Source organism: Sinocyclocheilus anshuiensis, unplaced genomic scaffold, assembly GCF_001515605.1.
Source record: "Sinocyclocheilus anshuiensis isolate Anshui unplaced genomic scaffold, SAMN03320099.WGS_v1.1 scaffold1623, whole genome shotgun sequence".
NCBI classification, from domain to species: domain Eukaryota; kingdom Metazoa; phylum Chordata; class Actinopteri; order Cypriniformes; family Cyprinidae; genus Sinocyclocheilus; species Sinocyclocheilus anshuiensis.
The window spans coordinates 199,657-223,046 of NW_015553403.1; the positions used below are offsets into that span (position 1 = coordinate 199,657).

General features: G+C 35.2%; 1 protein-coding gene across 1 annotated transcript in view; it reads left to right on the forward strand.

Moving 5' to 3' along the window:
* Positions 1-740: 740 nt before the first annotated feature.
* LOC107668284 (copine-4-like) overlaps positions 741-23,390 on the forward strand; it is a 46,987-nt gene continuing 24,337 nt past the window's right edge. Inside the window, exons 1-2 of the mRNA XM_016460104.1 lie at positions 741-854; positions 12,370-12,559. Coding sequence (XP_016315590.1) covers positions 12,389-12,559 — 171 coding nt within the window. The 5' untranslated portion in view covers positions 741-854; positions 12,370-12,388. The remainder of the gene's footprint in view (positions 855-12,369; positions 12,560-23,390) is intronic.

Below are 23,390 nucleotides of genomic sequence, written 5' to 3' on the forward strand. Positions count from 1 at the left end.
CCCCCCCCCCCCCCCCCCGAAGCTAACACTAGATGTCGCTGCCTGCACAGTTACCATCTACTGATGACCGAATATTTGCCTTTGAAGATAATTTTCATTTAAGGTACGACAGGCATAAATTATGCTTTTGGTTGGATAACAATTTTGACTTTTTGCTTGATTTTACAGCCATTTTTAGGGGACGTTTTGCGAATGAAATAATGTTTTATAATAGAACTCTATTCAGTCTAAATGAGCGTATGGAGCCTTGCTGGTCAGCTTGGAAGTGTCCAAAAACTCCTATAAAATCAGCCAGCTGACAGCAGGAACCATTTCTGATTCGCACATTTTATCATTACAGGCTCAATAGATGCATGTTCATTTACACCATTTGTTGGAAAAACAGCCTACGCTGATTTGGTGATCTGGTTTTAGAGCACTTTTTAGTTGGTCAGGCTTGGTAACCAGCTAAACCATTCGCGCACCGGCTAGGACACCAGTTTAGACTGGTTAAATCATTTTTTTTTAGCTGGGATATTTAATAAGGTGATGCGTAATGTGCATATTTAAAAACGGAAATAGATAAATCCGCTAATTATTATAAAGACTTGTTTTTGTGTTTATATATGTCACGTTTTAATTATAGTTAAGGAGGAGCAGCAAAATCTGTTTACCTGTAGTACCTCCCCTTAAAGAATCTTCCGTAGCGCGTGAAAGGGAGGGACGCGCTGTACTTTACTTTCACTCATCTGCACAGCGGCTTGAGGTTGGAGCTCGACTCCTTGTGTGGAGCGTATGTCTGCTCAGTGCTCTGTGTTTGATGACAAGCAGCCAAGCAACAATTTGCCTGGAATTAGTTTTTATGTTCGTTAAAGGTGAGTGAGCAGTAGCGCACGCGAGTGCAGGTGTCTCACAGAGGCGCGCGCTTTTATTTGCACTTTAATCACTTTAAAGTAAAAGAGGATGTATGCCTCAGTAGCACCAATGTCTGACAGTCTGTTTATGAAGTTGTTAATATGTTATGTATGTTTTTTTTTTGTGCGTTGCTTTGCTTACCGTTATAGTAATAGGCGTGTATGTTCTTGGTTTCATTTAAGTGTTAAGTAATGAATTTGAAGCTTGGATAAAATGTGCTGTAAGATTAACAAGAGAAAAATATTTAAGAAAATGTCCTTTATTAATTATTTAATTATTTGTTAAAATGCACAACTTGAACACAAAACTGGTATAAAACCAGTAAAAAAAATATTTACATTACAAAGTCTATTTTGATTTAAAAAGATGTTTATAGTTGGCTATACTTTTAAATGTATTCTAAGCTCTAAGTAACTTCTCTTTAACTTTCGTTTTAAAAGTTTACCTAAAATGTGTCAAAATGTTTTATTGGCACACATCAGCCTTTATTTATAAAGACGCGATTCCTTCAGTGTCCAGATGAGGGTGAACAATTAAAGCAAGTGATGTGCATGAGACCTTTTATTTTACTTGCACATGTTGCTAGACAGACTTTGTTTTACTTCTAAAATAGCTTTATGTTCACGAGATTTCTGGTATGGAAGCCAGAGAGAGGAAACGTTAACAGTATTAAGTAAATATTGTATGAAAGGTCTGGTAGAACTTTACTGTAAAAATACAGTGACCATGTTAAAACCATTTTGGTGACTGTATGGCATTAAATGATATGAAGTTACTGTACTAAATGTAAAATGTACTGGTAATAACACGCGGCATGATGAAAAGTCACATAATGACTTAAAAATGGACCTTTAATTAAAAATGGACCCTTAATTAAAAACGGACATTTTCTGTAACTTATTACATCTAAATATATATATATATATATATTTTTTTTTTAATATTTCACAGTAACTTTACATGCATTTCCCCCCAAATTGTTATATGTTTTACATATACAGTGGGTACGGAAAGTATTCAGACCCCCTTAAATTTTTCACTCTTTGTTATATTGCAGCCATTTGCGGTCGGACGGCCAGCTCTAGGAAGGGTTTTGGTCGTCCCAAACGTCTTCCATTTGAGGATTATGGAGGCCACTGTGCTCTTAGGAACCTTAAGTGCAGCAGAAATTTTTTTGTAACCTTGGCCAGATCTGTGCCTTGCCAGAATTTTGTCTCTGAGCTCTTCAGGCAGTTCCTTTGACCTCATTATTCTCATTTGCTCTGACATGCACTGTGAGCTGTAAGGTCTTATATAGACAGGTGTGTGGCTTTCCTAATCAAGTCCAATCAGTATAATCAAACACAGCTGGACTCAAATGAAGGTGTAGAACCATCTCAAGGATGATCAGAAGAAATGGACAGCACCTGAGTTAAATATATGAGTGTCACAGCAAAGGGTCTGAATACTTAGGACCATGTGATATTTCAGTTTTTCTTTTTTAATAAATCTGCAAAAATGTCAACAATTCTGTGTTCTTCTGTCAATATGGGGTGCTGTGTGTACATTAATGAGGAAAAAAAATTAACTTAAATGATTTTAGCAAATGGCTGCAATATAACAAAGAGTGAAAAATTTAAGGGGGTCTGAATACTTTCCGTACCCACTGTACATTACTATTTAAAAGTTTGGTGTCGTAAGATTTTCTTTTGAAAGAAATTAATATTTTTATGTAGCAAGGATGAATTCAGTTGATGAAAAGTGACAGTGAAGACTGATATTTCAAAAATATATTTAAAATGAATGCTGTTCTTTTGAACTTTCTATTTATCAAAGAATCCTAAAGAAATATTACAGTTTTCACAAATATTTACTCTAAAAAACACTGCTCACTGTGGTTTTGATCAAATAAATGAAGCCTTGTTGAGCATAAGGGACTTCTTTCAAAAACATTTAAGAGTCTTACCAACCCCAAACTTTAACCAGGTAATAGTTTTGACTGTAGCGTTTTAGTATATTGTCACATACACAAACACAAGTGGTGGTGAAAAGTTTTGAAGTGGCTTGGTTGTTCTTTCCAAGAGCATTCCTAGAAATCCTGATTGTACAGTGTTTGTGGAGTTTGGGTCTTATATAACATTCAAGTGTTTCTTTGGGTTTCAGTTTTCCTTCATATCATTCCTATTTTTATATTCCTTTATCTGATATATATTTGAAGTCATGAATGAGATCACGTTTCATCCCTGAAAGTGCAACTTTTCATAAGGTCATTACTTAAAGGGGTGGTTCACTGGTTTTTTCTAGGCTTGATTGTGTTTATGTGGAACATGTGTTAATGCTTCATTTTTAAAAAAACGCATTGTTTCACATAATTTACCTTTATTCCACACCGCTCTGTCCCTTGTCTGAGAAATGACTGATCATTTCCTGCTTTTATGAAGCCCTGCCCTCAGAAATAGGCGATGGGCTCTGATTGGTTATCTAGCCCAGTGTGTTGTGATTGGCTAAACCGCCTCTAGTGCGCGTCTAAAAGTCCCGCCCCTCACCTCAGGGCATGTGCTCCGGTTGTATTGTAAAAAAGTGAAATCGCATTCAACCACCCCTTTAACGTTTCATGGGTGCCTTGTTGTCACAAGCATTTAATGCTTCTCCATTTACAGAATGTGATATGTCCCAACCAATTAGCCAACTTCCTAAAGAATAATGAGCTAATTCATTTTTCAATAGCTGCCTGCGGTCTTGTTCCCATCCTCATGTAATCAAGCATGCTGATGAGGCGATCACATCCAAGTGAATAATTGGTTTGTTGTAAATGACTGGAAATAAGGCTAAATGAGCTGAGATGGCAGGATGCAAGACTCTAGTGAGATTCCATTCGACTGCAACATTCATTCTCTGTTGAGAGCCATTACTGGTGTTTGTCAAATTAGGCACACTGGCTGAAAGGAGAGGAAATTAGTAATTACCTGCTGAGATGTGAGAGAAAAATGTGGTTATCGGTGTAACACGGCAGTGGGTTTCACAGGTTGCATCTGACGTGGCACTTCTGTTTGTTTTTAGCATAAGTGAAATGATGCTGAATGCTTGATACTTAATAATAATGTGTTGACAAGAAGTCCTCATTAGAGTGTGCTTAAAACTTAAGCAAACTTCACTGAACTTTAGAAGACAGTCTTTTATGTCACATTAGTGGCTTAGTGGTTGTATAAAATGTTCAGATGTTTTCAAGATTTTTGAAATGTTTCCGAATGTCTCATATTCATCAAGACTGCATTTATTGCATTTATTACAGTAAAAACGGTAATATTGTAGAATATTATTGCAATTTAAAAAAACTGTTTTCCATTTTAATAGATTTTAAAATATAATTTTTAGCAGCCATTACTCCAGTCTTCAGTGTCACATGATCCTTCAGAAATCATTCTTATATTCTCATATATATATATATATAAGTTGCACTGCTTAATTTTTTTTTTGATGAATCTAAAGTTCAAATGAACCGTATTTATTTGAATATTTTATTTTTTTAAATTTTGTACTCTTGCTTTTGACAAATTTAATGCATGAATTCTTTAAAAAAAAATGACTGACCCTAAAATTTTTAACAGCAGTGTATATGCACTTGTTGGGGCTATGCTTTTCAAGGTAATATTAAAAATGCCTTGTGTGTGATTTTATAGGCACTTGTTTGTTTTTGTATTTTTGTGCTTTGTTGGAAAATCAGTGTTGTGAAGTAAAACCATCTGAGAACCACCACCTTAAATCATCTACTAAATCAAGATTAACTGTGTAGTCTTGAATTCTAAGAAATCACGTTGTTGTTTTTTTCACCATCTGGCAAACATGGCATGATTTGCATGTATTATTTATATTGCTTTTTGACAAAATCCTATAAAATCCAACAAGCCATATTTTCTGTCTCTAATATAAGAATAATCAAAGCAACCGGGCTCTGGAGATGACTCGTGGCCTCTGCAGAAATGATTAAGTACCCAGAGCCTGTTCCTGCTGGGAACAAACAGAGTGGGCTTCACCTCACACATACAGGTTCATTTATCAACAGTGCTGTTGATTTTTACATTGAGATAATTATGAAGGGTTCAAACAGAATGCTTTACGCTGTTTTTAAACCCATTACTCACAGCACTAAGAAACTGACAGGGGAGGAATAGAGCCCACATAAGGGATCTTAGGGATCTATAGTGGACTATTGCACACGCAACTCTTCAATCTTGATGATTTGAACAGGCTGAATAACTTTATTGCTTTTTCCAGAATCTATTAGCCAGAACATATCACCACAACATTCAAAACTGTGTCAGCTGTCATGTTGTGTGCTGCTGGATTTTATATATTACCTACTGACATAATCTCATTAATATTCATAGGTATGCATATATAGTGTATTTTGCACAAATTGTTTTTAACAGCTTCCACTTTTATGTTGGCATAATTTTAGAGACATATATTTACAAAGGTTCATTGAATTGAATTCAATGAATTGTGATTTTTTATTTATTATAAATAGGATTTAATATTTTTTATACTATTTAATTCAGCTACTTTCTAGACCTATTTTTTTATTATTTAAAAAAAATTTTTCTCTGTAATTCTGCCATACAAAGAGTGCAAATGAGTACTTTTATTATAAGTCCTATATGATTGTCATTTGTAAATACATTTTCCAAGGCCTTTCTATGGCAAACGTTGCTTCACTATAGTATTGTTTATACTACCATTAAAAAGTTTGGGTCAGTAATTTTTTTAAAAGAATTAAGATTAAATTAGGATTTTGTGAAAGAAATTAGTACTTTTTCTGAGCAAAGATGCATTAAATTAATCAGAAATGACAGTAAGATGTTTACATTTTTATCACTATTTCAAATAAGTGCAGTTCCTTTGAACTTTACATTCATCAAAGAATCTTGAAAAAAGTATGGCTTCCACACAAATATTAAACAGCACAACTGTTTTCAACATTGATAATAATAATAATAAATGTTTCTTGAGCAGCGAATCAGCATATTAGAATGATTTCTGAAGGATCGTGTGACACTGAAGACTGGAGTAATGATGCTGAAAATCCAGCATATCAGGATAAAATACATTTTCTAATATATTAAAATAGAGAACAGTTATTTTAAAATTGTAGTAATATTTCACTATATGTTTTACTGTATTGTTGACCAAATAAATCCAGCCTTGGTGAACATAAATTCAAGGTTCCAGTAATATCAGTTTCCACTAGCATTTTGTGAACAGGACGCTCGATTCATAAACATTTTTGCATCTTTAAAGCTGAACACATTTTATAAGCTGTGATTATGCTGATTTTCCACATTTCAGTCTTTCAAAACTTTATTTAAGGCTAGTGAATGAAGTTAAGCAAACTGAAGATAGTATTAGACTTCAAAGAATGGCTCAGCATTCAAGCTCTGCACATTGGATCTTGAATTACAGGGCTGTCAAAAGTGTTGAGAGCTTTGTGCTTTGATAATATTAAGGTTATAATGCACTCTGTTGTAAAAGGAAGACACTTATAGTCTTGCGGAGATGGTATGTATCCATGCTGGCAGCTCCCCTGCGGAGACTCTCTGTATGATATGAGGGTATGAGAGAAGGGTCCTAAAATTTTTAACAGCAGTGTATATGCACTTGTTGGGGCTATGCTTTTCAAGGTAATATTAAAAATGCCTTGTGTGTGATTTTATAGGCACTTGTTTGTTTTTGTATTTTTGTGCTTTGTTGGAAAATCAGTGTTGTGAAGTAAAACCATCTGAGAACCACCACCTTAAATCATCTACTAAATCAAGATTAACTGTGTAGTCTTGAATTCTAAGAAATCACGTTGTTGTTTTTTTCACCATCTGGCAAACATGGCATGATTTGCATGTATTATTTATATTGCTTTTTGACAAAATCCTATAAAATCCAACAAGCCATATTTTCTGTCTCTAATATAAGAATAATCAAAGCAACCGGGCTCTGGAGATGACTCGTGGCCTCTGCAGAAATGATTAAGTACCCAGAGCCTGTTCCTGCTGGGAACAAACAGAGTGGGCTTCACCTCACACATACAGGTTCATTTATCAACAGTGCTGTTGATTTTTACATTGAGATAATTATGAAGGGTTCAAACAGAATGCTTTACGCTGTTTTTAAACCCATTACTCACAGCACTAAGAAACTGACAGGGGAGGAATAGAGCCCACATAAGGGATCTTAGGGATCTATAGTGGACTATTGCACACGCAACTCTTCAATCTTGATGATTTGAACAGGCTGAATAACTTTATTGCTTTTTCCAGAATCTATTAGCCAGAACATATCACCACAACATTCAAAACTGTGTCAGCTGTCATGTTGTGTGCTGCTGGATTTTATATATTACCTACTGACATAATCTCATTAATATTCATAGGTATGCATATATAGTGTATTTTGCACAAATTGTTTTTAACAGCTTCCACTTTTATGTTGGCATAATTTTAGAGACATATATTTACAAAGGTTCATTGAATTGAATTCAATGAATTGTGATTTTTTATTTATTATAAATAGGATTTAATATTTTTTATACTATTTAATTCAGCTACTTTCTAGACCTATTTTTTTATTATTTAAAAAAAATTTTTCTCTGTAATTCTGCCATACAAAGAGTGCAAATGAGTACTTTTATTATAAGTCCTATATGATTGTCATTTGTAAATACATTTTCCAAGGCCTTTCTATGGCAAACGTTGCTTCACTATAGTATTGTTTATACTACCATTAAAAAGTTTGGGTCAGTAATTTTTTTAAAAGAATTAAGATTAAATTAGGATTTTGTGAAAGAAATTAGTACTTTTTCTGAGCAAAGATGCATTAAATTAATCAGAAATGACAGTAAGATGTTTACATTTTTATCACTATTTCAAATAAGTGCAGTTCCTTTGAACTTTACATTCATCAAAGAATCTTGAAAAAAGTATGGCTTCCACACAAATATTAAACAGCACAACTGTTTTCAACATTGATAATAATAATAATAAATGTTTCTTGAGCAGCGAATCAGCATATTAGAATGATTTCTGAAGGATCGTGTGACACTGAAGACTGGAGTAATGATGCTGAAAATCCAGCATATCAGGATAAAATACATTTTCTAATATATTAAAATAGAGAACAGTTATTTTAAAATTGTAGTAATATTTCACTATATGTTTTACTGTATTGTTGACCAAATAAATCCAGCCTTGGTGAACATAAATTCAAGGTTCCAGTAATATCAGTTTCCACTAGCATTTTGTGAACAGGACGCTCGATTCATAAACATTTTTGCATCTTTAAAGCTGAACACATTTTATAAGCTGTGATTATGCTGATTTTCCACATTTCAGTCTTTCAAAACTTTATTTAAGGCTAGTGAATGAAGTTAAGCAAACTGAAGATAGTATTAGACTTCAAAGAATGGCTCAGCATTCAAGCTCTGCACATTGGATCTTGAATTACAGGGCTGTCAAAAGTGTTGAGAGCTTTGTGCTTTGATAATATTAAGGTTATAATGCACTCTGTTGTAAAAGGAAGACACTTATAGTCTTGCGGAGATGGTATGTATCCATGCTGGCAGCTCCCCTGCGGAGACTCTCTGTATGATATGAGGGTATGAGAGAAGGGTTCAGCAGGGAATCTGCCTTTTGTTTATGATCTTGAAACATAAGTGAAGTATTTCTGCTGATGTACCAGTACTGTGACTGCATCTCAGGAAACACACGTGACAGTAAAAGAGGAAAGGTTGTAGTCATTACCTGTCAAAGTGAACAGCATAATCCAAATCAGCTCATCATTTGCTAAATAGCTGTTGCCAAGCTAGCCCTTTATGCAGTGTTTTTGTTTGTTTATTTGTTACTTGATATTTTTACTGTATGATAAGCCTACAGAATGTGTCGCTGCCAGGTAATTGCTTGTAAAATACTTGTCAAGGGAGAAATCTGCCACAGCTTGCAGATAACCGTTCAGAAGTGCGCACTTGCCATCTGTTTACCTTAGCAGTTTACATATGAAAACCGAAGCTCTTTTTTAACTCACTCTGGATAAGAGCATCTGCTAAATTCCATAAAGGAAAGTGAAATTAAAATTCTTAAGTCTTTATTTACTCAGTAATATTGGAACAAACTCAAATGCTGAAGTTTTTCTGTGGAACACACAAAAAGGAATTTTTAAAGAGTCAAAACATTGATCATAGAATGAGAGTTCTTAGGAAACTCAGGCTGTCAAGATAAAAAAAGACAAAAAAAAAAAAAATCATACACAGTCTGTATGACTTGTGTGCCAAATTTCTTAAAGGAGTAGTTCACCAAAAATTTTAATTTGCTGAAAATGTACTTACCCTCAGGCTATCTGAATTTGGAACAGATTTGGAGAAATGTAGGATTACATCACTTGCTCACCAATGGATCCTCTGTAAATGGGTGCCATCAGAATCTCTATCAGTTAATGTCTTGTGAAGTGAAAAGCTGCATGTTTGCAATAAAATCCATCTTTAAGACTTTTTTTACTTCAAACTGTTGCTTTTGGCTAAAATATGAGTCCTTTATCCATGATATTGCTTCCTCCAGTGAAAAAGAGAATCTGAATCAGAAGAGAAATATGCACAGACAAAGCACCGTTTACTAGCGTAAACAGTCCAAAACAGTTCTAAACAAGTATGTTGGAGGATTTTGATGTGAGAGGACAACACGGATTGTATTTTTTCACTAAAGGATGCATTATTATTGATTATGGACTTGTATTTGGGCCAGAATTGACGTTTAAAGTTGTATGAAAAACGAGAATGATTCTTTTAAACTACTTTTTTTGTGTGTTTTCTGTGGAAAAAATAACAGCTTACAGGTTTGGAACAACATGAGGTTGAGTAAATAATTACAGAAGCTTAATTTTTATGTGACATGTCCATTTTGAGTACTGGTTAATTTTGATCTCTTAGTTTAAGTAATTAAACTTAAATATTCTTCACCGTAAAAATACCAGAATTTCTAAACACTGAGCGTTGTGTGTTGGTGGGTTTTATGTGGCCGAATAGGGGGATCTGAGCCATGATAGAGGTGAGCCACAGTCCCATAGTTCTGCTAAAGCAAATAAATAACTCTGAGCCAGAGGGGATTGTGTGGCAAAAATTGAGGGATTTCTTTGTGGATTCCAAAAAGCGGTGTTCAAAAATCTGCCTTGATTCTCAGCCCTGCTTTCAACCTTTCAAAAATCTATGATGCTTGAAACATTTTGACTTCCGTTGCTTTAACAAGCAGGATACTGTAAAGAAATGTTGTAGAAAGCAGAGGGCTATTAGATGAACATTATCAGATCGTGGACAGAATACCGCTCAATGATTACAGCTGTTGTCACAGGGAGTTCCTCAAATCCTCATTCAGTCTCACCAGCAGTGGAGGAGACCGCATGTACCGGTGGAGTCTGTCACAGGAGCACTGCTTACCTGTCGCCCCATCAGCTCCATTGTGTGGTTGTTCTCTTGAGACTGACACTTCACTGAATACAGAGAGAGGGATTCAGCACTACCTGTTTTCCCAGCATGTCCCAGCAGCCATTAGGGATACCAAGTTTGTACATCTTTCTCACTTGTCTAGCTCAGATATAATACCTGTATTAGACTTTGAGTTAGTCTTGGTGTTCCTTTCATATTTATGCATGATACGTAGACATTTGAGATTAAATTCCCTGATGTGGGGTGTTTACAAATGAAACCGTATTTAGCAGGGCATAGTGTATTTTAATGGATGTTAATGTGTGAAATGCAGAAAATTTAATTTGAACTTGAGTCATTGAGTTAAGTGCGCTTGAATCATATTTCATCTCAAAACCAAAAGTAATGAGAATCACCATCGATAAAAATGAAAATACAGAAAAGTTAATACCTTGATACATAATGATAATGAGAATTAATGAGAAATGCAAAAAATCCAAATGGTTCAAACTTCAATTTCATTATGCAAAATAACATTTCTTACTTTTTCTCTTTGGATTTGGGAGTGAAATGTGACCTGGGCATGTTTTTTATGTGTTATATTGAACCTAATAGTATTTTTCAACACCTGCACAACCTTGGTTTTGCATAAAAGGAAAAAGACTTTCCAAAAATGAATAAAGTTATTACTTTTTTGGCCTTTTATATGCCATTTTTTCATAGTATGGTAGATAGATGGGACGAAGATGGGGGATTAAAAAAATAAAATAAATAAATATATTGAAGTACACAATATTAAAAGCGCACTTTAATGTGTAGTAATAGTATAAATTAAATGAACACTGCATTAGATTATTTACAATAACCACAAGTTGCATTATGAAACTGTATCCCGTAATTAGCGTTATTTACCGTTCAAGTGTTATCAATGGGTGTAATTTAGCACTGAAGATTTCTTGAGCAATTATATTTCTGCTGCAGACATTGTGCGTGTCTAAAAAGGCTCAGTGATAGTCATTAACAGAGACAGAAATAGAGGGGAAACTGGCTGAGAAAACACTCAAAAATAGCATCCAGAGGATGAAAGACTGATGACGTAGTTTGCCGTTGATGTTGAGATGTTTGCAGACATGCACAGAGGGAGAGAACCGCTCACCTCCATATTATCGCTGCTGACCTATAATGTATGAGGCTGTCAGCTGTCAGTGCGATACAGTGGGAGTGATGGGTGACTTTGCATTGGCTGAGAATAATCCTTTCATTGAGTTGTTCTCTTTCACAGTGCGGTTCTCATAGGTCAGATCTTCGCTCATGGTCTGCTTTTGGCTGGAATACTAATCTGTGTGAATCGCAGCCACAATTTCATAATATTTAATTAAATTTGAAAGCTCTGACAGTAACTAAAGCAACATAACAATTAAAAAATGTGTTTTCTACCATTAGAGTTTTTGTTTGCTAAGGCAAGCATCACTACTGCACATTCTGGGATTTTCTTTCTCTATATTAAGACATTCATCCATCATTTAATATCCAGCTCAGAATTCTCTCTTCTTTTCCCTCCCTCTCCGCATACGCTGTGTAATTTCAGTTAGCTCAGCTGATTTGCTCTATATTATAGCTGATTGGGATGGTGGGGGATTCTGATTAGAAATTTTCCCACACATCAGCTCAATAAATTACTGTCTCTATAGGATTCCCACATGTCTCATTATAAACACACAGGCATAATACGTTCACAGTGAAAAATTATGGGCCATTATGTAGCAAATCACAAATTTATTTTCTTTCCCAGTATTTTGAAATATGCAAATATCCACCATGCATCAAAACCAGACTTATTTGCAGTCTTTAAACAGAAAAAAGTAAAGAAATGATCTGACTTCATCTGGTTTTTATTTTATGCCACTGATTTTGTGATACAAAAATACAAAAACATTCAATCAACTTTAATTGAATTTAATTGAACATATGGAATACCACTGGTTTACAGTCCACAGCAATCCATTTTGGAAAACTGTACTGTTTTTTTTTCCTTTTAGCACAAGTATCTCCTGAAACATGAGTGACATCTATGAGTCTGCAGCCAATTCTCTGGGCCTGTTCAACAGCCCCTGCCTGACCAAAGTAGAGCTGCGGGTCACCTGCAAAGGCATCTCAGACAGGGATGCCCTCTCCAAGCCAGATCCCTGCGTGGTCATCAAAATGCAGTCCCATGGCCAGTGGTTGGAGGTGGGTTTGTGTTTTATGGGATTAAGATGTGTTGGATGCATAAAATTTCTAATTAAGTGACTAAATTAAATAATTTTTTAGTTAATAAGGTCTGCTAATTGTTTTTGGGGACCATATCAGTGCATTTTTCATTGCACTTGTGCCTTTTTCACACATTCCTTTGCTGTTTTCTTCCAATTTTCATTCATTTTCACACCGTAGTATCTCACATGAGTGTAGGCTTGGGTATGAATGTATAGAAATGTCCCTACCAAAGTTAAGAGACTACTGAATAATATTTACAAATATTTCATGGACTCACAGTGAGAGAGCCCAGAGTGAATGTAATATAAGAATATCATGTTTGCATTTGTAAAATAGAAGTATTTTATTTCAATTGAGAAGTGGTCAATGAGATATACTATTATAGTTTTTATTCATTTTTTTTATTTAGTTCTTATTTTTTTAATTTTCTGTTTTTAAGTTTTTATTTTTAATTAATTAAAAAAAAAAATTAAAAAGAGAGAAAAAAGTTTCAGTAATTTTTTTTTTAAAAATTTTTATTACTTTTTGTTTTTAATAGATGCACCAGGGCATTAAATACATATATATATAGTTTATATTCATTTTTGTTTTAGTTTTGGTTATTTTAGTACGTCAAGTTAAACTAAATGAAAATGAGTGCTTTTATATTTTATTTCAGTATTTCAAGTAATGTAAATGTTTATATTTTTGGTTTTAATTTTAGTTCTCTATAATAACCCTGGAAGCAGTTTGCAGAACTTTACATTTACAAAATTAGTGGAAATGTTCTTGCATAAATACTGTTCAACTGAACAACTGTTCCGCCAACAGACAATTTCAGTGTGTAGGTGAAAACATAGTGCCTCTGTATACTTAAATTTATTTTAAAACTGACGCAAATCCACAGTTTTGCCTCATAATCTACCACTTAAGTATAGTTTGAGACAATGCATATTTTGTGTGTTATCCAAATAGTTATATAATAATGTATATATATATATATATATATATATATATATATTTGTAGATGAACATGTGAGAGCATGCATGTGTGTGAATGAGCGAGAGAAGCAGGCGGCATATGTTCACTGAGAAATATCCCTGTCAGGTTATGAAGGCTTTGCCAGCTCACCAGCGGGGATCTGTTCTCACCACTCTCAATCTCATTAGACATTCACATATTCACTTATGGTGATTCTGCTCTTTGAGTGTGTGCGTGTGTGTCTCTGAAGGAAACCACACCTGTAAAATCTTCATTTTGCGACGTTTCGTACCTGTTCTCAAATGACCTCTTCATTCCTCCTGGAAATCCCACTATGAAGAACATCTGAAGAACGTCTTCTGTTCAGCTGCACTGTTTGCTCTTTAAGGGCCGCAAGCTGAGCTTGTTGCATCACGCTTTCTACAATTTTCCAATTCCAAATGCACCGAGACTCATACATTAGAGATTTTAAATGGAATTACTTTTGAAATTGTGTTTAATGTCGTAAAATAAAGCTAATAAACATTCTCAAAGAGTAAAAAACTCTATGTGAGCTATAAGTTAATGTCTATTAAGAGAGAAATATCATGATATTTAGTTTCTCTGATGTTGCCTGAAGCAAATTTACATTTCTAGCTCAACAAACAAAAGCAATGTGACTTATTACAGTCGTGATTGCATTTCTCTTCACACCTCTTAACCCGTTTCCTCCAGTATTCAGTGCTATTATGGGTCAGACTCATTTATCTGGAAATGTCACTTATGCATGCTATTGTATTGAGTGTCCCAGTGACTTAAATTTCATATCCGTGGGTTTTTGGCTAAATCTAATTTGAGTGGATTATCCCACTGTGATAGTTTCTCTCTCCGTTTGATAGCTCATCTCTCACTTTCCAACTGTACACTGGGAGTCATTATCAAATCTTTAGCTGAAGTATGACAGTGTTAATTAAATTCGGTCTGTATTTCGCTACCAAGAATATCCCTCATTCATCTGGAGCTGCGAGAGGAGAAAACTGGGTTGGGGTATAGAAAGTTCAGAAACAGATTTTATATATATACTGTATATATTATGGTCAATAAAGAAACTAATACTTTTATTCAGCAAGGATGCATTAATTGATCAAAAGTGACAGTGAAGACATTTATAATGCTACAAATGATTTAAATTTCATATAAATGTTGATCTTTTGAATGTTCTGCTTATCAAAGAATCCTGGAAAAAAATATGTATTACGATTTCCAACAAAAATTTTATGCACAACTGTTTTCAACATTGATAATAAGAAGAAATATTTCTTGAGCACCAGCATATTAGAATGATTTCTGAAGGATCATGTGATCCTGAAGAGTGGAGTAATTTGGCATCCTGGCCAAATTCGCCCATTGGCCTCTGACCATCATGGCCTCCTAACCATGCCCATATCTGCTGATTGACTTCATCACTCTGTCTCCTCTCCACCAGTAAGCTGGTGTGTGGTGGGTGTTCTGGCGCAATATGGCTGCCGTCGCATCATCCAGGTGGATGCTGCACAGTGGTGGTGGTTGAGGAGATTCCCCCTTCTATGTAAAGCGCTTTGAGTGCCCAGAAAAGCGCTCTATAAATGTAAGGAATTATTATTAATTATTATTATTATAATGGCTGCTGAATACTCAGCTTTGTCATCACAGGAATAAATTACATTTTAAAATACATTAAAATAGAAAACAACTGTTTTAAACTGTAAAAATATTTAAAAAATAATACTGTTTTTACATTTTAATCCAAAAAAATGTAGCTTTGTTGAACCTAAGAGTCTTCTTTCAAAACCATTAAAAAATCTTACAACCACAAAATTGAACATTAGTGTACTTTAAAAGCAATTGGGTTTACTATTAAAAAAACATACTGTCTGTCAATAGTGTTGCATTTTAAAGTCTCAGAATCAGCAGTGGCTGTTTGTTGACCCTTGATCAAGATTAGTGTTTGTTTGTTTAGGTGGTGGCTCTTGAATGAGTGTAAGTACAGGAAACAGCATTTGTGTGCCTGAATAAGCTTTTAAACTGCAACAGTCACAGAGAGTAAAGACCTGCTGCTGACCCTGCCTGCGATTAGCCCACTGCAGCACTGCAGCAGCTCAGAGCTCAAGCACCATCAAGCAGAGAGAGATGGTCACAAACACTCTGAGCAAATCCAGCATGCTCTGAATTAGGGCTGCACGATAAATCGAAATGGAATCGAGATCGCGATTCGACAGAAGCTGCGATTGTCATGCGTATCTTTCAGTGAAGCACAGTTCTGTGATCAGCAGTTGAATCACAAAGAAGGCACTCTAGAATGTGGACAGTAAGCCATGATGGGCAGTCAGTCTCTGGGGTGAAGGGCCTCTAATGCACTCGGGCCGTTTCCATGTTGTGCCCTTGAAAATGTGCTGAAAGTATGATTTGTGCATGGCAACTCCATTTAAAGAGGCTTTTGCTCACAGGTCCTGTGCGACTTGGTCTAGTGTGTGCTTTAAATCCATGGCCTTACATCTACTGTCAAGACTGTTTATCAGTGATCAGCCTCTTTCTGACTTCTCATTTTAATATTTTCATCTTTCTCCATTAAAAATGCAACTTTTAAAGCATTTACAGTCTGAAATGCCAAGAAGTGATCATTCACAGGTAGATGTTCTTGCTTCATGGCTTCAGTCATCATTCTTCTGTCCATTAAAATCTATGTTCCTGAAATTACTTTGCCTGAGAGAGAGATTTCCCTAACCCAGTTAGATTAGCTGCCAGACAGTGAGTCTGAATGGACTGGAGACAAGTGATGGTCTGATCAACCATACACCATTTTAAAAAGGCATCTGCTGTACAGTCTGTGTGTCTGTATGTGTTTTCCTCGTGTAGTTTTTTTCCATTATTACAGCTGCTCTATTTTTTACCCACACACAGACAAGTTCATTTGATTTGGGTGCGTGACTGAATTTTGTTGCTGTTTGTGTTTTTCATTATTATGATTATTATTATTATTTTAATGGAAATGTTTCAGAACATGGATCTGTGAATCTCAGAAAAACATCTGTAGAATCAGCATATATATATATATATATATATATATATATATATAATATGAGTGTGTGTGTTATAATATATGTGATAATTTTATTTGCCATGGCATGACTGTTCTGAAAGTAAGAAAGTAAACATTTTGTCTTTTCTTCATATATTCTTCTTTATATTCTGCCCCGTAAACGTCTTCTTTTTTATCTTTTACACTCTAGGTTTTGTGTAGTATTCATACATTTGAGAGGCACGTTTCTCGGTTCAACTTTTGTTTGCTTTGGCATTTGCTAAAGTGGAGCTGTGGCTTATCATGATGCAGCTCTCCCCAACTTCGGTGACATTTAAGAAATAATATCAATATTCATGAAGCATAAGAGTAAACATAGCATACTGACAGAGTTATGCAGCTAGACGTGGGTCATCTGGGCACTGATGATTACAATCTGTCAGTTATATGATGGAAGATATCCTTTTCCTGTGTGTTCCCATTCTGTTCTTTCACCCCTTCATGTGCACATACAAGGTATTTTTGTCCTTTATGTCTATAAGATGGACTGGGGCTGAACATCTCTTTTGCATTTGGAGCTCTGTTTCACCATCATTAATTTATCACAATCAAACTTGAATTTGAAAGTTTCTCCCTGGTGGATATGGACATATTCTTGCAGCATTTTGCCTCACTAACTGCTATATTTTAAAAATGCTTTAAAACTGTAAATTATGAGTGTGTGTTGGTAGAAATTCAATGGCTATGTTTGTAATGGAATACTAGCCTACTACTTACTGAATACTACTTAGTGTATACTGTCCCTTTAAATCATGTAAATTCACTTGGCAGCAGTTTTGATAAATCCTCCAGGTAGCTGTTTTCTATGTAGTTATAGGAATGCAAGTATAGCTTGTATCTACTTGAATGTTGAAAGACAAAACTCTCCAAAACTGCTTATGAATATTATGTTTTGAGAATGAATTTCAAATTAACAATAAATTCAGATAACAGTGGTATCAAATGCTTCTTTAACTGAAGTCACTTTCATGCACGTCCAAATATTGTGCGTGCATGTTTTAGAGTAAACAAATCATATCAAATGCCATATTGAGCATTTTGATTTGAGCGTTTAATTTTATACGAGTGGTCTGCCACTTCCTCACTGTCTCTAATACCACCTAATATGTTTTAAAAAACATATTAGGTGTGAACTAGTAGGCACTATTCCATAATAAATGTTTAGTGTCGGTAAAAATGTTTTTTGAAAGAAGCCTCTTAAGCTCACCAAGGTGTTTGTTTGATCAAAAATACAGTAAAAACAATAATATTGTGAAATATTATTACAATTTAAAATAACATTTTTCTAGTTGAATGTATTTTAAAATGTAATTTATTGCTGTGATGGTAAAGCTGAATTTTTAGCATCATTACTCCAGTCTTCAGTGTCACATGATCTGTCAGAAATCATTCTAATATGCTGATTTGCTGCTCAAGAAACATTTATTATTACCAACGTTGAAACTGTTGTGCTGCTTAATATTTTCGTTGAACCTGATACATTTGTTTTACATTTTTAATGTCTTAACTGTTACTTCAGATCAGTTTAATGCATCCTTGCTGAATGAAAGTGTGAATTTCTTTAAAAAGAAAAAAAGAAACTTATGAATGTTGGTGTGTTTTATATTTTAAACAATTTTATTTAAATTGAATAAAACAAAGTCAAAAATTAAATGTTAAAAAATACCAACACCATTGCATTTGGTTCATTTATCACACTGTGACTAGTCCAGTTGAGTGCATAGCATTGTGAGATAGAGTATCTCATAAAAATAGTAAGAGTAATAATAGTATGCTATTCAGAATATAGCTTTTTTTCTGCAAAAAGCCATTGAATTTAGATTGCCACAGTTTCTGTCTCTTCCTCCTCCATCCTTTCATCATCCTCCTTGAAAAATCCACTTTTCTGCCACCCTTTGTTTAGCGTCTCCTTCACAGGTGTTCAAAGACAGCAAGCGAGATCTCAGTTGTGTCACTCTTCCTTTTTGCCTCATTTAAAATGGACAGCTGCGTTGTTAAAGGAAGGAAACATTTCTTCACACAGGTTGGCCTTATTTAAAGCCATTCAACAAACTGAGCAGTGATGTGAGAGTGGGGTAAATATCTTATTTGAGGTGCTGGTGTGCTGTTGAAATGGTTAATGATAGCTCTTGCTGCACCCTGCGGTCCTCCAACTTGGGCCTTGCTTGCATAAGCGGGAAGATTTGTTCCACGCTGATTAGCCCTGGAGAAAACCTCCATTCTCTCCCACTGATGGGCTAATGAGGAGAAGCAGCTGATTAACATGGCAGAATGAAGGTGGCTGCACATTCAGAGACCGCACGTTCTGACTGAGACATGGAGAGATGTGAGGAAAGGAAGGTGAATGTGGCTTCCCGGGACAATTAGACCCATGTGTGGGGGATGTTGCACATGTTGAGGCTCATTCTTTGGGGCAGTGCTATTTGTGACTTGTGTGTGTGTGTGTGTGTGTGTGTTTTGTGTGTGTGTGAATGGATGTGATGAAACCTTATGAAATATGCTTATGCTTGCCAAACTTCCATCCGGCATATCACACTCACAAGAAACAAGGCTTGTGTGAAAACATTTATAGTAGCTTGTTTTGCATGCTGTTTCAGTAGATCAGACATTCCTAATATGCTTACACAACAATGTATAATTGGTAACAAAGTTACACTTTCTGAGCCATAGTCAAAGCAATATTCTGGGATTAGTAGAAGTTAAGCTCAACTGACAGCATTTGTGGTGTGATGTTGATTACATTTCTTTGAAACATTTTTCTTTTTACCATGAGGTCCTTGTGGTGGAATTGAATGAGGCCAATAAATAAATGTTAAAATACTCTCTGTTTTAAAAGCCACACAAAGAAAACAATATGAATGTTAGCATTAATTTAGTGTAAAAAAACTGCTTACTTTTAACTTTTTTTTTTTTTTGCGTAAAGTTGTATTAAATTGTATAACTTTGTTGTCATGACAACAGAATACCATACAACTCTAAAATGACTGTAAAAATGATGATTTAAACAGCTTTACAGCTCAAATAATACACAAGTTTTTATACAATTATATATATTTTATAATATATATATATTAAAATTATATATTCACATTTCTGTTTTTTAATCCTCAAAAATGGGCACTGTTTAATTCCATTGTGCACTACACACTTTTTCTTAAAATAAATTAATACTGACATTAGTAAATAATTAGTTCTAATAATTAGTAAATAAGTGATTAGTTAATAATTACATTTATTAAAAATGACAGTAAATATATTTATATTTGAACTTCCTATTCATCAAAGAATCTTGAAAATAATTGATCCTGGTTTCCAAAACAATATTAAGCAACACAACTGTTTTCAACATTAATAATGATAAGAAGTGTTTCATAAACACCAAATCAGCACATTAAAATGCTTTTTGAAGGATAATGTTACACCAAATGTAGTAATGGCTGCTGACAATTCAGCTTTGCCATCACATGAATAAATTACATTTTAAAATAGAAAGTAGTTATTTTAATGGTAATAATATTTCAAAAGACACTAAAGACTATATATAAGATTATATATATATATATATATATATATATATATATATATAGTTCCCTTTCAGTCGGTCACTCTCGACGTCACGTCGGATGACCGACGAAATTGGGATCTCTCTGCTGCCGCCTCCAGCAAAGCTGAGCCGTGGAGCCGGTCGCAGGGCAGCCGCCCCGCCCATCCAGGCCCCCGCCAAACCCGGTGGCAAGCGAAAGAGCAAGAGGCCCTGAGACGGGCAACCCAGAGGTGGAGGGACCTGCTCTTCAGGAGATGGTGAGCACACCACTCCCTCCCCCGGAGGAGGGCCGGGCAGAGAATCTTTGAACGAGGGTTACCATACGTAACCGAGACGTTATTTTACATTTTTAGAATATTTAAAATATTTCCTTTTACTGTATTTTTGTTCAGATACAGCCAGCATGAAAAATAGTCCATCATTTGCAAAAAAAACTAAAACAAAACATCAAATACAGACATGAAAAATAGTCCATCATTTGCAAAAAAAAACTTGGTAAATTTCATTTGTGATTGAATTATTGCCTTAAACCATAATTGTATGATCAACACATTGATATATATCACCATTTGAGCAGCTCCAATGAAGTACAACCGAATGACAAGAAGCCTTTCTAACAATGGTGTCTTGAATATTTATTGGTATCTCCAGAGCTCTGCTGTCTATGTGTTGACTGCTCTGCCCCTCACTGCCAAAAGACTGTCAGTCCAGTCTAGTGATTACCTCAGGCCCCTGTTTATGCAGGCATAAAGGGACTTTTCTAAGGCTGAGTGGACACACGTCTTTTTTTCAAAAGCTGGCTTGTCCAGACTTCTCTTGCCAGAAATTGTCATGTGGGATCTGCTTGTTGATGTGTATGGGAGCGTGATGGAAGATCCATGAATGGAAATCTTGGCTTGGAATGGCCCTACTCTTCTGGTTCCAGGCCACATTTTTATTTTCCTAATGAAAAATCCTGTAAGGCCTGATTTATTATCAGTGAGCAATGAAATGGACTATGCTTGTTAAGATTTGCATGGTTCTCCCGATCCTCTTACAGCTCATGTGTGATTTCAACCGGTTTTTGACTTGTTTAACAAGTTTCTTTCTTTCTTTAAATACACGAGATGTGTCACACAATAGAGGCAATTACTTCTTTTCTGATGAATAGTCACAAGAAGCATTCTGAGAGGTTAACGAGTTGCCTGATGTACAACAGAGCAGATGTTTCCTGACAGCAGTGTCGGAATACAAACAACAGTTAGATAGAGAACGGATGTGTATTAAGCATCATCAGAACTGTATTATTTTCACTTTGATAAGTGAGATTTATTTGCATATTCAGCAGCAGAAATAAGCATCTGCTTTGAGGTCCATGTCTCCCCGACTGATGTTTATTCAGGAGAATGCTGAGTAGATGGCACACGCAACTTTCCCAATAAAACAGCACCAGCTGCCCTGAGGAAGCCCTTGTAAATAAAGAGCAAACACCTGGAAGAGTCAGGCGAATATGTATAGACCTTAATGAAGAGAAATGGCGGGGTCTCCAGGTGGTTGGTGCAAATTAAATGGGCACCCTGAGTTATATAAACTGACCATTTTAATGCTGAAGTAAACATTAAAAAAAACCATTTGAATAAATATGATTATTTATGTAAAGAATATTTTCAAGAAAATATTAATATTCCGAAGTTCTAATTTGGAACTTGGAACACCCTCAGGCCATCCAAGATATAGATGAGTTTGTTTCTTCATCGCAACAGATGTGGAAATGTAGCATTACATCTCTTGCTCAACAATGGATCCTCTGCAGTGAATGGGTGCCGTCAGAATGAGAGTCCAAACAGCTGATAGAAACATCACAATAATCCACATGACTCCAGTCCATCAAGTAACGTCTTGTGAAGCGAAAAACTGCATGTTTGTAGGAAACAATTCAGTTATTAAAGCATTTTAACTTTAAACGGTCACTTCTGGCCAATATACAAGTCCATAATGAAGCACTATGAAGCAACATTGTACATCTCGGATGCAACTCATGCAATTATTCTTTTAAATGTTAAGCTTTTGTTTATGGCAAATGGCATGTGATAAATACAGTGCACAGTTCATAATAAACATCCACTTTACACAAGTGAAATACATTATAAAGACAGACATTTACATCTTTTTAAATGGTAAAAGATCTTCTATGTCAGAAAGAAAGCAAGCAAACTTGGTGTTTACCCCTCGCAGAGAGCAGCGTGAAAAATTAAAAAGAACAGAATCCTGAGACTCTGAGCTGCTGAGGAAAGTTAAACAACTGAGACTAAACCATGACTAGGCGGCTGAGGGATGTCAGATAAAACGAACCCTTTTCTTTGCCTGCATGAGGTGAGAGGCAGATACATTCTTCAGGAACAAGGATTTGGCAGTGACATGGTTTTATCTTTTTGTTCTGAGATTTAATGGTGTCTTAAAAGAGCTTAATGAGAGTGATTAAACATACCATATTCTCCTGAGTGTAGTGTGAGTGAATTAAGTTTTTCATTTTTTTTTTTTGTTAATTTGCATCCTCTGTATCAAAATGCTTTGTTACATCTGCTATTAGTACTTGTCAGTTAGTAGATTGTTTCAATCCAAAGGGACTTTTGGTGCACTTTAGTTGAGATTGATGAGAGCCATTAGTGCACTAGGAAAAGCAACTAGAGTTGGTTTTGCTGGTTAATGGTAAGATAAGTAGAAATGGGTTGGGCTTTTACAGTACTAATTGATCAGTTCTTTAAGGTCACTTCCCAGGTCACTGATTCCATGTTGATCTGGTCCTGAGTATCAGCACTTGTCAAATGTATTTTTACTTCCTAATCAAGCAGCTTGTCCTGAGATTAAATATTGACCATAGAAATCCTTCTTGAAAGCTATTAACTTGATTAACCTCTCCTGAACATCCACTACAGTGAATTCAGCTCAACTGGAGCCAAGACTGTGTTTGGAATAGAATACTGGTATACAGCGCGTGCTTTACAAAAAAGTGAATGAAATGTGATAAAAGTATAGGCTATAATAAACATTTCAAAGGCTTAGTTGTCTCAAAAAGACAAATTTGACATTATTTGCTAATGTCGTATTTGCTAACCTCATATCATGAACCTCATATCATTACCTGCCCAAATCAGATGAAGCCTCCTAATTAAATAATCACACCAACAACCATTAAGAGCATTTCTGGAAATTATATGGCTTCACT